The sequence below is a fragment of the Thermobia domestica genome, chromosome 5 (assembly GCF_964235325.1).
Source record: "Thermobia domestica chromosome 5, izTheDome1.hap1.1, whole genome shotgun sequence".
In the NCBI taxonomy this organism is placed as follows: Eukaryota; Metazoa; Arthropoda; class Insecta; order Zygentoma; family Lepismatidae; genus Thermobia; species Thermobia domestica.
The window spans coordinates 16,285,741-16,299,605 of NC_137458.1; the positions used below are offsets into that span (position 1 = coordinate 16,285,741).

General features: G+C 37.5%; 1 protein-coding gene across 1 annotated transcript in view; it reads left to right on the forward strand.

Annotated features, from left to right (window-relative positions):
* Window positions 1–13,865, forward strand: part of LOC145685744 (ATP-binding cassette sub-family C member 10) — a 91,827-nt gene that overhangs the window by 71,603 nt on the left and 6,359 nt on the right. The window contains exons 17-19 of the mRNA XM_081758240.1: window positions 2,062–2,231; window positions 5,608–5,830; window positions 7,813–8,004. Coding sequence (XP_081614366.1) covers window positions 2,062–2,231; window positions 5,608–5,830; window positions 7,813–8,004 — 585 coding nt within the window. The remainder of the gene's footprint in view (window positions 1–2,061; window positions 2,232–5,607; window positions 5,831–7,812; window positions 8,005–13,865) is intronic.

Consider the following 13,865-nt stretch of genomic DNA (forward strand, 5'->3'; position numbering starts at 1 on the left):
TAAGTCTATGCTTAAAAAAAAAAAAAAAAAAAAAAAAAATTATTTTTGTTACTTACAGTATTATCGTACAAGCACAAAGTACAAAAGTAACCAGGGTAGCTTCTTTCAGTTCAAGGACTACTGAATATTACGTTTGGACCAGACTTAGCTTAGTTGTGCTAAAGAAAAGTAGTTGTGAATTTTTATTCTGTAATTCGAAATCCTCTGTTTCGGTTTTGTTAGTCAATTTTTAGTAGCAAATGTATAGAAAAATATATGAGTCGTCTAGTTCCAAAACGGCTCTTGTCCATTTACAGAAAATCCCAGAAAACTTAAAAAGAAAGTAGGATCTTCATGTTTTGTAAATTGGGAATACTTCAGTGAACATGAACATCCTCAAATATTTCTAGTTCTACGAAACGCATTGATCCTACAGTTTTCTCGGTTTTCTGGGAGCTTTTGGAACTGAACGACTCATATGTTACTTTGTATGTACATATTTCGTACTTTTTTTTTTTTTTTTTTTTTTTTTGTTTATTTTTTTTAGTAGTAATGGCCATTTCCCATCTAAGAAATATATGCAGTAACTTGTAGTCATATAAATTAATCTATGTTTAGAATTTAAATTAATAATTTTTAGAAGTGCCTCATGTAATATCCTAAGAGACTAAAAGCTTCTAAATAAAGTGAAAAGCAACTGAAACAGATACTTAAATAGTACCGCAAACTGCGACAGAAGCTTATGACTAGTGAAACAACTGTCATTATTTACGACGAGAAATGCTTTAAATTTACAGGGCATAATATGCCAGGGAACTCCGGATTTTATACTGCTAGTGCTGCGTCGGCACCAGATGATGTCGCATTTAAGCACACGGCCAAAATTCCCAAACGCGTCCTCGTATGGATAACCATCTCGTCAAAGGGTGTCTCAAAACTGTTGGGGTCCCACTCTCACTGTCAAAACGTGCAAAGCAATTGTTTGAAGGAAATAGTTCCTTTCATCAAGAGCTAGCATCAGGGTGACAAAATTCTTGTTTAACTAGATCCTGCGAATAGCCAGCATGCAAAGAAAACACTCGACTGGCTAACGAATTATAACGTGTGTGTTGTTCTAAAGGAAGCCAACTCCCAAAACGAATCCAAAGCCAAGAGATGTCGAAGCTTTTTGGGGTATGTTAGTGGGTAACCCGAGAAAGCCCATGCTAATTTTACCCTTAAAAGACTCAATGGGTGCCTCTGAGACTGCCTGCTGCATATACAAGCTACCTGAACCCACCGCGACCATTTGTATTTTCCATCATTAATAGGAGAGGCTAGTCTTGACAAATGATTTCATACCAAAGTAAATGGTAATAAAAAATAAACACTATCAAATAATTAGAAAAGTACATACTTCAGTAGGAGCCTTAGAGGCACCCCTTGGGCCTTTACGTTAGTATAAAAAATAATCTAATTTTTTCTGAGGTAAAGTAAAAAAAAAAAAAATGCTTAGGAAACGCAATCAGAGGGTGTATTTCAAAGAGATAGAAGAATTGTAGAGCGCAGGACACGGGATGAAATATCTATTAAGAATGATGGCATTAAAAGTTGACCAGGTGCCTCCGAGGCACCCCTTGGGCTGTCTCGGGTTTTAGAGGGTGGCTTGGAAATCAAATCTGATCGCCAGTTGAAGCGTAGTATCCAGCAGAAGATCAAAACAGTGAATGTCAAAGTGATCCAGGGAAAGGGTCCGAGGAAAACTTCAAATCGAGGATAACGGTGCCTTTTCCATTGAGTAATTGCATATTCTTGTACATGAGATAAAGTAATTTTAATGTTGTGACTTTGAGAAATGAAGATGGAATAACAGATTTTTACTTGTTTTTTTTTTTTTTTTTTTTTTTTTTTTTTTTTTTTTTATGTGCAGAATCTATTTACTCATCCCTTGTCATCTTAAGAAATTTTAAATTCATATTTTAATTTTAATCTTCAGTATGTTTGAGCTTATGATTTGCTATGCTCGATTTTGTTGGCTTTTTTGCATGATTACTGTATAGATTGAGTGAAACACAGATGTTCTAATTATGAGTGCTTTCCTAGGTTTAAGAGAGAAAATGAAGACAAACTGGAATGTAATCAAAAGACTCAATATGCGGGTCAAGCAGCTGCACAGTGGTTAGGACTTCGACTACAGTTCATTGGAGTGGCCATGGTTACTGGGGTTGGGGTTATTGCAGTTATTCAACATCAGTTTGAAGTCGCTGATCCAGGTAAGACTTTTACAATTATATTTTCCTTGCTTCTATGTAACAGAATGGTTACCTAGCACATGTCTCGTTGTTGTTAAGGTTGTGAGATTCAACTAAAGACAAGCTCGGAGGCCAGTAATGCTTGTATGATTGCGAATTTCAAAGTGAAGTTTTTTCTTTTTCTTTTTTCAATGTTATCATCATTGACACTTCTAATAATTAGAACCGCTGCTAACACTACCGCTACCAACACTACTATTACTAATCAAATGTATATTATACCAAACTAAACGAAAATAACGTTGTCGCCGTTATTATTCAATTTTGTTTTGGAATATGCCATAAGGGAAATTAAAGATAGCAACCAGGACCTAGAGCTGAATGGCGCGCACTCATCAGGTTATGGTTTATGCTGATGATATTCCAAAATTCTGTCTTTAGGTTAAAGCATAAAATGGTATATGGAAAATTTTGGACTTTCACAATCACCTTGTAATCATCTTGTTCTGTGTACAGTAATAAATAATTACAGTTCAAATATTAAGTTCATCTTAGATATTTGGTGTTTGTTGGTGAGTTTGTAGGAACTGAGAGGCAAAGAGTTCGAGAGTGACAGGATCTAAGGTTCTTTGTAGCCCAGAAGTGTGTGTAAGTACCTCTGAGAGATCAGGCGTCCTACAGAGTGGTAAGGATAAAGGAGCTGTCAGAGACCAGGCGTCCTAGAAAGTGGAGGTGGTGATCAATCAGTGGAGATTGATGCCGTCTGTTCTGTTGTGGCTCCTTTTATCCAGATATGTCAGCTGACTTCGTTGATCTTCGTTATCTGGCGATTGTTGACATTGTCATCTGAAGTTGTTTACAGCCAGTACGTAGTGTTGAGAGCACATGTAGCATCTTGCAATATTAATCCGATAAGAGATGATATGAGGGCAATAGAAAGAAATGCAGAGAAAACTAAATACATGGAAATTTGCCATGACCATAATACTGCAAATTATGAATACGTTAAAATATCAATTAATACTTTCCACAAAGTCAACATTTTCAAATAGCTAGAATTAAGATTAATAGACGAAAACCGTATCCACGAAGAAATTAAATGTCATTGAAAGCAGGTAATTCATGTTATTCAGTTCAAACTCAGTTGTTTTCGCGAATTTTGTCAAAGAATTTGAAGCTTAGAATGTATAAAACGATAATCATACCTGTTGTTCTGTATGGTTGTGAAACATGATAGCTTACTCTGAGAGAAGAACGCAGACTGAAAGTATTTGAAAATAAAATCCCGAGGCGAATATTCGGATCCACGACGGAGTGAATGACGGAAGCTTCATAACGAGTAACTGCATAATTTATACCATTAACCTTATATTGTTAGGGTTATAAAATCCAGGAGGCTCAGATGGGCAGATCATATGGATATGGCTAGAATCGCAGAAAGTAGGAACGGTTTCAAAGTTTTAACTGGAAACCCAGTCGGCTAAGGATTATTATTAGTAAGATTAGTAAGATAGTTTCAGGGTTTCCTTAGCCCCTTTACCAATGCTTGTTCGTCCGCTACGCTACCACCTAAAATATGGTTATAGCTTCTGTTCATCCGTAAGCACCCATTCTTAAATAGGAAACCTTTGCAAAGAGGAAACACGATGGCAATTTAAGAGAGAAAAGAAAACTCCTTCAGCAGCGAGGCTATATGAGACGTGGACCTACTGAATAACGTGGAATCCGAACCACATGAACTCCGCCGGAAATCGAACCCTGGTCTCCCACGCCAAAGACACGTACGCTAACCGCTTAGCCACGGGGGAGCTCTTGGCCCATCTTGAAGATACCAGATTGTCTGGGAACCATGACTATGTCGACGCAACTCAAATTTAGAATGTTAGTGTGTCGCTGAATTCACTATGAGAGGGTTACTCTGATCGTCTTCAAAAATAATAATAATAATAATAATAATAATAATAATAATAAACATAGAAACACATCATCACGTAATAATCTTTGGACTGTCCAGAGGCCTTTAATGTAGCTGACAACGACTTTCTTCTTGCCACTAATGGCAGTTTTGTGTATTGACGTCACCAGGTAGAAAAAAAAAGGGCTTCATCTGTCATAAGAAGAGGAGTTAAAACTATCACTAAACGTGTACGAAGGTTTCTTCTTGACACCTTGTCGGTAGCACTTAATATTTGCACTACAAAAAATTTGGAAGTGCATATCCTTATGCAATATTTGACGATAGGAGCTATCTGTGAATTGCAGGGTCACATCGTATTTCCTCGCAGATCACCGGGAATTGCCGAACTCACTCAATGTTCACGGGAGTTCGAATCGTACGCTGGCTACCTCGTAGTGATCATTTGACAGCGGATTCCGTGGCACGAAAGATACTAACAGCAAAATGGAATTTCATGTAGGAACACGCCAATTGTAATGAATCTGTGTCCCAAAGAAGTACGCTGTGAAATGATGACAGATTCATTGATTTTGAAAAATGTCTATATAACAAAAGCACTGTGTTGTCTCGACGACTGTTCCTTGTTGACTGAAATGCTTTGTGTAGAAGAATACCTCACTCAACTTTTAAACAATGTTGCCAGCATCTGTAGCGAAAAATTGTCAGATTCACCTGCCGCATCCTGTACTGAATGAACTGATAGGATGCATTTAATAATGAAATACAAGGAGTCATCGAAATAAGCATGATTAACTAACTCACTCTATGGCCTATGGAGCCCGAGGTTGAATGTCGCGTTTACAAAAGCTCTCCATTGACTTCTGTCGTTAGCCAACTGGTTCCAGTTTCTACTTTATATTCCTATTTCTGCAACATCCATCTTAATATTATCTTCCCATTTGCGCCGAGGTCTTCCTAATGGACGTTTTCCGATTGGATTTTCAGTCAAAATTTTGAAAGAGTTCCTACTTTCTTCACTCTCGTTACATGACCTGCCTACCTGAGCCTCCTAGACTTGATGAGTCTAACAATGTTTGGTAAACGGTATAAATTATGCAGTTCCCCGTTATGAAGTTTCTGTCATTCCCCATTCCGTTTCTGTTGGGTCTGAATATTTGTTCTAGGGTTTTATTCTCAGATACCTTCAATCTGCATTCTTCCCTCAGAGTAAGAGGTCATGTTTCGCAACCATACAGAACAACAGGCATGATTATCGTTTTATACATTTTAAGCTTTAAATTCCTCGACAGAATTCGCGACGACAAAAGATTTTGAACTGGATAATAACACGAATTCTCTGCTTTCAGTCGACATTTAATTTCTTCGTGGATATGATTTTGGTTTGTTAATAGAAATAAATGTAATTAAATTAACAAAAGAAGTGTTTAAATTGAGTTAAAGATTAATATTTCCTAATTATTATATAATTTTTCATTTTAGGTCTTGTTGGTCTCGCTATCTCGTATGCTTTATCAATAACTGGCCTTTTGAGTGGCGTAGTAAATGCATTTACGGAAACTGAGAAAGAGATGATAGCAGTAGAAAGAGCCTATCAGTATATAGACCAGGTGCCTTCTGAAAAGTCTGTGGAATTAATGGCCTCTCCGTATGCATGGCCAAGTCAGGGTGTCATCACTTTCAATAATGTCTTCTTGCAATACAGGTAAAATAAACAAAATTAGTTATTAGAAAGAATTGTAAAACAAAAAGTTTTTTGTCTTCCTTTCGTTAAAGTACATAGTTTCGGTAATAAGCTTCTAGTTGATTCTAAGTATCTTTCCAAATGACTAATTTATGTACGATAAACTTAATGCCTTTTTGTATGTGCTGACTTGAACAACTTAGTGTAAATACAAGGATATCTTGAACAACATGGGTTTTTATTAGTACGCATACTTACGAGTTGGCACGCCAATTGAAGTATCTGTTGAAGTACCTATCAGGAAAATATGACCAAGATTTAACACTTATCAGCTGCGTTGTCTACACAGCGGATCGTTCTAATGTGTGCATGAATCTCCTTCCCACTTTCTCCCTATACCTGTACATGTTCCTTTACAGTCACAATCGAAGGATGGGAGGACTCACAAAGGGAATGAATTGCTATAGTCAAACATATAAATAAAGTATTTTAGTATGTGACTAGCTTTTGGCTAGCAGGGGGCTCCGCCCAGACCTCCGTGTTTGCTCGGCCTACTGCCTCGCATCTCTTTTGTATCACCCTTTGCGTCGACAGTGAATTTCGTACAGCTCTTAATATTTCTTAAATTTGGCCAGCTGGGGGCTTTGCCTCCAAACCCCCTCATTTGCTCGATCTACTGAGAAGTGATAAATGTGATGTCAATTTTTTTTTTTTTCTTCTTCTTCTTATAAATCCATATCTAAGTCCTCATTGCGACTCTACAGGTTGAAGTTGCCAGCATGTAATAGATTTTGCCATTCAAAGTTAAGCAAATATATAGAGGGTATTAACAAAGTTACAGATTAGCAGTAAAAGGGTCAAAACATGTACAGTCATCAGCAAAAAACAGGAGTATGCACACTTTATTCGAAATCTAGTCATTTTAATTAACTGTCCCAATAGTTGATTGATAACATTCGCAAGAATTAGGATATTCTTTTTTTCTGGTGGAGAGAATATATATCGAAATGTATACGTAGTCTTGTAGTATCGTATATGAAATGTTCGTAATTTTCGTGCTTTTCGTAATTTTTGTTCCCTAGAATGTATGTCGATACGGTATTTTAAAAAAATCCTTTAAGTTTAAAATGTAAGTTATCTTCATTAATCCATGCAATCTGTATATTAAAATGCTAGGTTTATATGTTTGTAATCAAGAAAACTTTATATGTTTGTCTCCCATCATTTCGATAATGAGATCTCGAAAACCATAAGTGCTAGAAACGTGCCGTTTTCGCTGATCGATTTCAAATTTTGTATAGATTGTCCAGTTCTAATTGAATATTTTTTTTAAAAAAAGTGGCCGTTGTTTCTTTATTACATTTTTTAGGAGTACAGTGCAAGTGTTGATTTTTTTAAAAAATAAAGCATTATACCCTAAGAGTTATACGTTCCAACATAACAGTCTGTATACTGGGGTTGTATATCTCTCAGACGTTTGTTTCATGGCCAAATGATAATGAAAAACGAAGGATAACTGTTTCTCCAGTCTAAGATGAATCTATATTGTTTAGAGTGTTTGCCCAATGAACACCATATATCACTGACATCATAATGAGTTGTGTGTAATGTATTTGCTTATTATATACTACATTCAAGAAGAAAGGAAACGTTAATCATACATGAATAAGAAACTTTAAACGGAAGTAAGTTCAAATCTTGCAAACTATTCGAGATATTGAAAGAATAATAATAAAAAAAATCTCCTTTATGGTACCTCTTGCCGATTTTTATCAAGACGTGTTTCACTTGTGTCTGTAAAAGGACATTTATAGATGATGTGAGGAATGACAAGGAGATTCATACTCATATGTTAATGATGCGCTGTGTAGAGAGTGCAGGTTCAACTAGTATGTAATGAAAGCCTGTGGTTGTTGCAATTTTTAAACTAATATTTAAAAAATTAGTAAGTAAAAATCTATAAAATTGTAATATATACAGATAGTACTAAAATTTCTTTTCAGAGAACATCTGGTTCCATCATTAAAAGGTGTAAGTTTTCAGACGAGACCAGCAGAGAAAGTTGGAATCGTGGGTAGAACGGGAGCAGGAAAAAGCAGTCTGTTCGTAGCGCTGTTTAGACTCAGTGAATTGACAAGAGGAGAAATCTTAATAGATACGGTCAATATTGCACATATTAGTCTCAGAGGGTTACGGTAAGTTCCCAGAAAGAAATATTTATTTGTTTTTAAACTTTCAAACGATGTAATTTATAAATATCGCGGCTCACAGAATGCCTGTGTTTGTCAATCTGTATGTCGATAGACAGCAGAGCAAAAACGGTAAGAATAGTGAAAAAAATTATCAGATAGCTTGAAGAACAATATGGATTGAATAACCGCAAAAATAGATTTCGTCTTCACCCTTATCTCTACTAAAACTTGAAGTGGTAATTTAGCACTGCTACCGGTTTCAATATTAATCTTCATAGAACAGAAACGGTAAGACAGCAAGAAACGGGTTTTTACCGGTAGTATGGATTCGTTGCTCTATGTAATGTACTCACTAACGCTCTCGTCTTTGGTGCGAGCGGTCCCGGGTTCAATTCCCGGTGACGACACTCGGTCGCAAAAGAGTGTAAAAGCTTTTTAAGGCCAACCATCTCGAGTCATTTTTTCCTGGGTTTTCTTCATTCACACCAAGCAAATTCCGGGATGGTACCTAACATACAGGTCCAGGCTACTTCCTTCCCTTTCCTCGGATAGTGATCGCCGAGGGACATTATCGCTCATCGCGACGGCCTGCCATGGTCAAGAATGCCGAAAGTCCAGAAATCTAATTCCTAATCCTAGTGACGGGCTAACATGGCAATAGATTCCGAAAGCCCAGAAATCTAATTCCTAATCCTAATCCTAGTAACGGGCTAACATGGCCATAGATGCCGAAAGCCCAGAAATCTAATTCCTAATCCTAATCACGGGCTAACATGGCCATACATGCCGAAAGCCCAGAAATCTAATTCCTAATCCTAATCCTAGTGATAGGCTAACATGGGCATAGATGCTGAAAGCCCAGAAATCTAATTCCTAATCCTAATCCTAGTGACGGGCTAACATGGCCATACATGCCGAAAGCCCAGAAATCTAATTCCTAATCCTAATCCTAGTAACGGGCTAACATGGCCATAGATGCCGAAAGCCCAGAAATCTAATTCCTAATCCTAATCACGGGCTAACATGGCCATAGATACCGAAAGCCCAGAAATCTAATTCCTAATCCTAATCCTAGTGATAGGCTAACATGGGCATAGATTCCGAAAGCCCAGAAATCTAATACCTAATCCTAATCCTAGTGACGGGCTAACATGGCCATAGATGCCGAAAGCCCAGAAATCTAATTCCTAATCCTAATCCTAGTGACGGACTAACATGGCCATAAATACCGAAAGCCCAGAAATCTAATTCCTAATCCTAATCCTAGTGACGGCCTAACATGGCCAAAGATGCTAAAAGCCCAGAACTCTAATTCCTATTCCTAATCCTAGTAATGGGCTAACATGGCCATAGATGCCGAAAGCCCAGAAATCTAATTCCTAATCCTAATTCTAGTGACGGGCTAACATGGCCATAGATGCCGAAAGCCCAGAAATCTAATTCCTAATCCTGATTCTAGTGACGGGCTAACATGGCCATAGATGCCGAAAGCCCAGAAATCTAATTCCTAATTCTAGTGACGGGCTAATATGGCCATAGACGCCGAAAGCCCAGAAATCTAAATCCTAATTCTAGTGACGGGCTAACATGGCCATAGATGCCGAAAGCCCAGAAATCTAATTCCTAATCCTAATTCTAGTGACGGGCTAACATGGCCATAGATGCCGAAAGCGCAGAAATGTAATTCCTAATCCTAATCCTAGTGACGGGCTAATATGGCCATTGATGCCGAAAGCCCAGAAATCTAAGTCCTAATTCTAGTGACGGGCTAACATGGCCATAGATGCCGAAAGCCCAGAAATCTAATTCCTAATCCTAATCCTAGTGACGGGCTAATATGGCCATAGATGCCGAAAGCCCAGAAATCTAATTCCTAATCCTAATCCTAGTGACGGGCTAATATGGCCATAGATGCCGAAAGCGCAGAAATCTAATTCCTAATCCTAATTCTAGTGACGGGCTAACATGGCCATAGATGCCGAAAGCCCAGAAATCTAAATCCTAATTCTAGTGACGGGCTAACATGGCCATAGATGCCGAAAGCCAAGAAATCTAAATCCTAATTCTAGTGACGGGCTAACATGGCCATAGATGCCGAAAGCCCAGAAATCTAATTCCTAATCCTAATCCTTGATAGAAATGTTGGAAATTACGATTTCTGGTTTCAACAGTGAAGTCCATAGTGAGTAGTTTTTTAATGTAGATTCAGTACCTCTAGAGTGAGTCCATCTCCGATTTTATTTCCCAATTGCAACCGGAAGTAATAAGTTCCACAGTTGATTTCAATACAGTTAAAACAACTAATTGTTGTTTTTTTTAAACAATGATCTAAGATACGGAGAATAAATTTAATTTCAGCTTTTATTTTTCTAATGAAACGGAACTAATAAAATTTAATATAACTAGGGATAACGAGAAACTGTTTTGACACGGGTTCGCTCCAAAGGACAAATTCCGTTTCCGTCCAACCGAAATGTTATAGGTCTACAGTTTCCTCTTTCAGTGTTGAATTCGCATACTTCGGAAGTCTACCGCAGATTCACAGAGTGAAATGAAACTTCCATTTGTTACCGATATGACTGCAGACATAATTCCAAGCAGCCTGTGTGAAAGTTTCATCATATCAGATTGTTAAAAATGTATTTTTAATAGTTAAAGCACATACTGTAACTGAACTGGAACGGACATGAGCCCGAGATTGCCTGTTCATCAAATGTTTACTTACAAAAATTAGTAATAAGTCTTGTTCTGTTCTGGTACACAACATACTGGTATTTATTACAGTGCAGTGAAAGCTGGTTAAGGTTCAAAGTATGACCCTTTGAGTCGGATTCCTGTAGCCACCTTCCTGCCACTTCTTTCAATTCCTCGCCGATACCACGTCCTATTAAAGACAAAGAAGTCATTCGCTGCTGTTTTCACCTTCTGCTGGTTGGTGAAGCATTGCGATTTCAGGAGGTGCGCCATGGACCGAAGCAGGTAATAATCTGAAGGGACAGGGTCAGGACTGTATGTCGGGTGTGGTATCAGTTCAATACCATCAAGTTCGTGACTTTTGTGTTGCGTTTTTCGAGCTGAATGCGATTTCGCGTTATCCTTTTGCAGCAGGGCTCGCTTTCGGTTCAACAATGCATAATATTTTTGGCGTAGTGCAGCACACATCTGCTGCGACTGTTCGAAATAAAGGTTAATGTTGATGATGCGACTGTTAGGAACGAACTCTGAAGTGAATAACCCCTTCATAGTTCCACCACACGCAGTCCATAACTCGATGCTCGAAACGGGCCTGTCTAACGTGCGATTCTGTAAGTTAATTCTTGCTCAACTACTCTTTCTGTACACCCAGATTTCGGAAGAACACCCATTGTTCGTTGCATGTGACAGTCCGTTTCAGAAAGCCCACATCACACGGATTTTAGAGCAATTGTTGGCATACGCCTACTCTTGGACCTGAGCTAAGGTTAACTCATGTGGCGCAATGTGGCAGCTCCTGATAGTTTTCTTGAGTTCGTAAAGGTGAAGCACTGCAGGCCAGTTAGTTTGAAAGTCGTCGTGTGCTGGTGATCCGTTTTTTTTCAACGGCGTATCGTATGACCTCAGAATCTTTTACCCGAGCCGGTTGGACCATAGATGATTTTCGACATTTTTACAATTTGCACGAAATTTCTGGAACCAACGAGTTGCTGTGCCGTGGTTCATATATCAGACGTTATTGGGCAGTCATCGTCACTGTACTAAAAACTGACGAAAGATACTAACAGAGTGCGGCCTCCGCGTTAAATATCCCGTTTGTCATGTTACATCTTGGGGACCAGTTTGACCTTGTACTTACGATCGATTGCGATGTATATACGCGCCTCCTGTATGGAATGTTGAAACATTGCAAGACTTGTGACTTCCTTGTGTTAGAACATTATGTACAGTCTTTTGTATATTGTAATCTCGAGTGTTAAAAAGACAGTTTTCGGATTTATATCTAGACTTCTTTAAAAATATTTTTGCGTTCACTTCTTCCGCTTCCCCAATGTATATAATTCGTAGTTAATGTAAATTTTAGAACCTATAAGTAGAGTATTCAAATAGATTAAAAAAAAAAAAAAAAAAAAAAAGCCGTAACTTCTGCGGTAATTTGTAATCACTAAAGGTTGAGTTTCTATGATATATTTTTATGCCGGCATCTTTTTACATATTCAATTAAATCTAAACACATTTCTGGCTCTCGTGAAGGAAAATACGGTTTTATTGGTCATATAAATGCATATTTGAACCGTATTTTAGCTTTATATGATATTTTAGACAAGTTTCACTTATTGCCAATATTAGAAACGGGAAGAGAATTATTTGACCTTTCCTCAACAATGTGCTGTGGCCTGTGCTACACAACTTAACACTTTAAGCACCATGTGCATATATTTTATGCACACTTCGTCTATTACTGGGGGGTCATGTGCATATATGTTATGCGAACTTCACGTATTATTCAATAAGCTAGTAAACACTGCTAGCCCCGGAATTAAAATCTAATTATGAGGCGTGGCGCTTAATGTATTAAAGATATTTAATTCAGGGCAAAATAACTTAGAAATTGCTATTCTTTGAAATATGTATTAAAAATTTAAATAAATTTTTGTTAAGAATTCATGTATTTTTTGTTGACCATTTTGTCATATTTTAGGTCACTTCGAGCCCTAGTAATTACACGAAAAGAAGAAAAAAAATATCAAATGACAAGTTTTCTGATTATAAGAATTGTGTGATTGATTTTTAGTGGATCTATTATTAGTGGAAAATTCTGAACTAGGTTGAAGAGCGGTGCGCGTTGGCGATTTTCCTTCAGGGAATTTGAAGAGTGAAAGAATCTTCAAGAAAATGAAATCTAAGGGAATGAAAAATTTCTTTAACATTCAATATCTCTAGCAGCGAAACTTTATCAGTCACATAAACGAAGGGGCGAGGCGTGCCTCGAAACTGTATGTGGTAGCAAGCTTTAATGGATAATAGAGGTAGGAGCATTCTATCTACGTGTTCATACGAAACGTTCCCCGCGTGTCAGTTTCCATTTTCAACACATCCTCAAATATCCCGTCAAGTTTCTTTGAGTTCCCTTCATTGTATGAGAATCCAAAGTAGCACTTCTTGGCTCTCCCACAGATGATTTAGATGCTGGCGTTTTACAGCAGGCATACCTTAGATTTCGAAATATCCCATAGAGCTAAGTCCATGGGGCTGTGCTGATAATTTTAGGTGCCCTTGCATCTCACTATGAGGTTACATATGAGAAACATTCATCTATAGTCGCAGATTTATATATGACCCATCATTTATAAGCGTCATATAAAGTGCGCCAAAAAAGTATAGACACACATTTTAACAGATAATATTGTGTACCTTTTTTGAAGTTGGATAGAATTTAGATAGCAATGGAGAATAAATTTCGTTCTTTATATGACTGTAAGATAGTGAATCAAAATGGCCGGCACACGCTTTCAATTGAAGAGCATAAGAAGAGTATTTTAAAGTGATATTTCAATTTTGAGAACGTTGCTTACGTTACAGTTCATTTTATAGTCATGCAAGTAAGGATTTTTGTTAATAGAAAACCATTGTTATTTTAATTCCATTCAACTGGGGAAGACGTTCACGGTTGTTATCTATTAAAGTGTATATATATATATTGTTTGGTTTGGTTGAATCTGTATGTTGCATGCATAATAGGACAATGGAATTGAAATAGTTTGTACCTATGTACTTCGTTGATTTCTCAGTGATTTTTTTTTTTTTAATTGTACTCTAGGGTGATGGAAAGATTACTGTGCAGTGAAATCTTTAAAATGATATGCCTTCAATGCGACGCTTGTCATTGA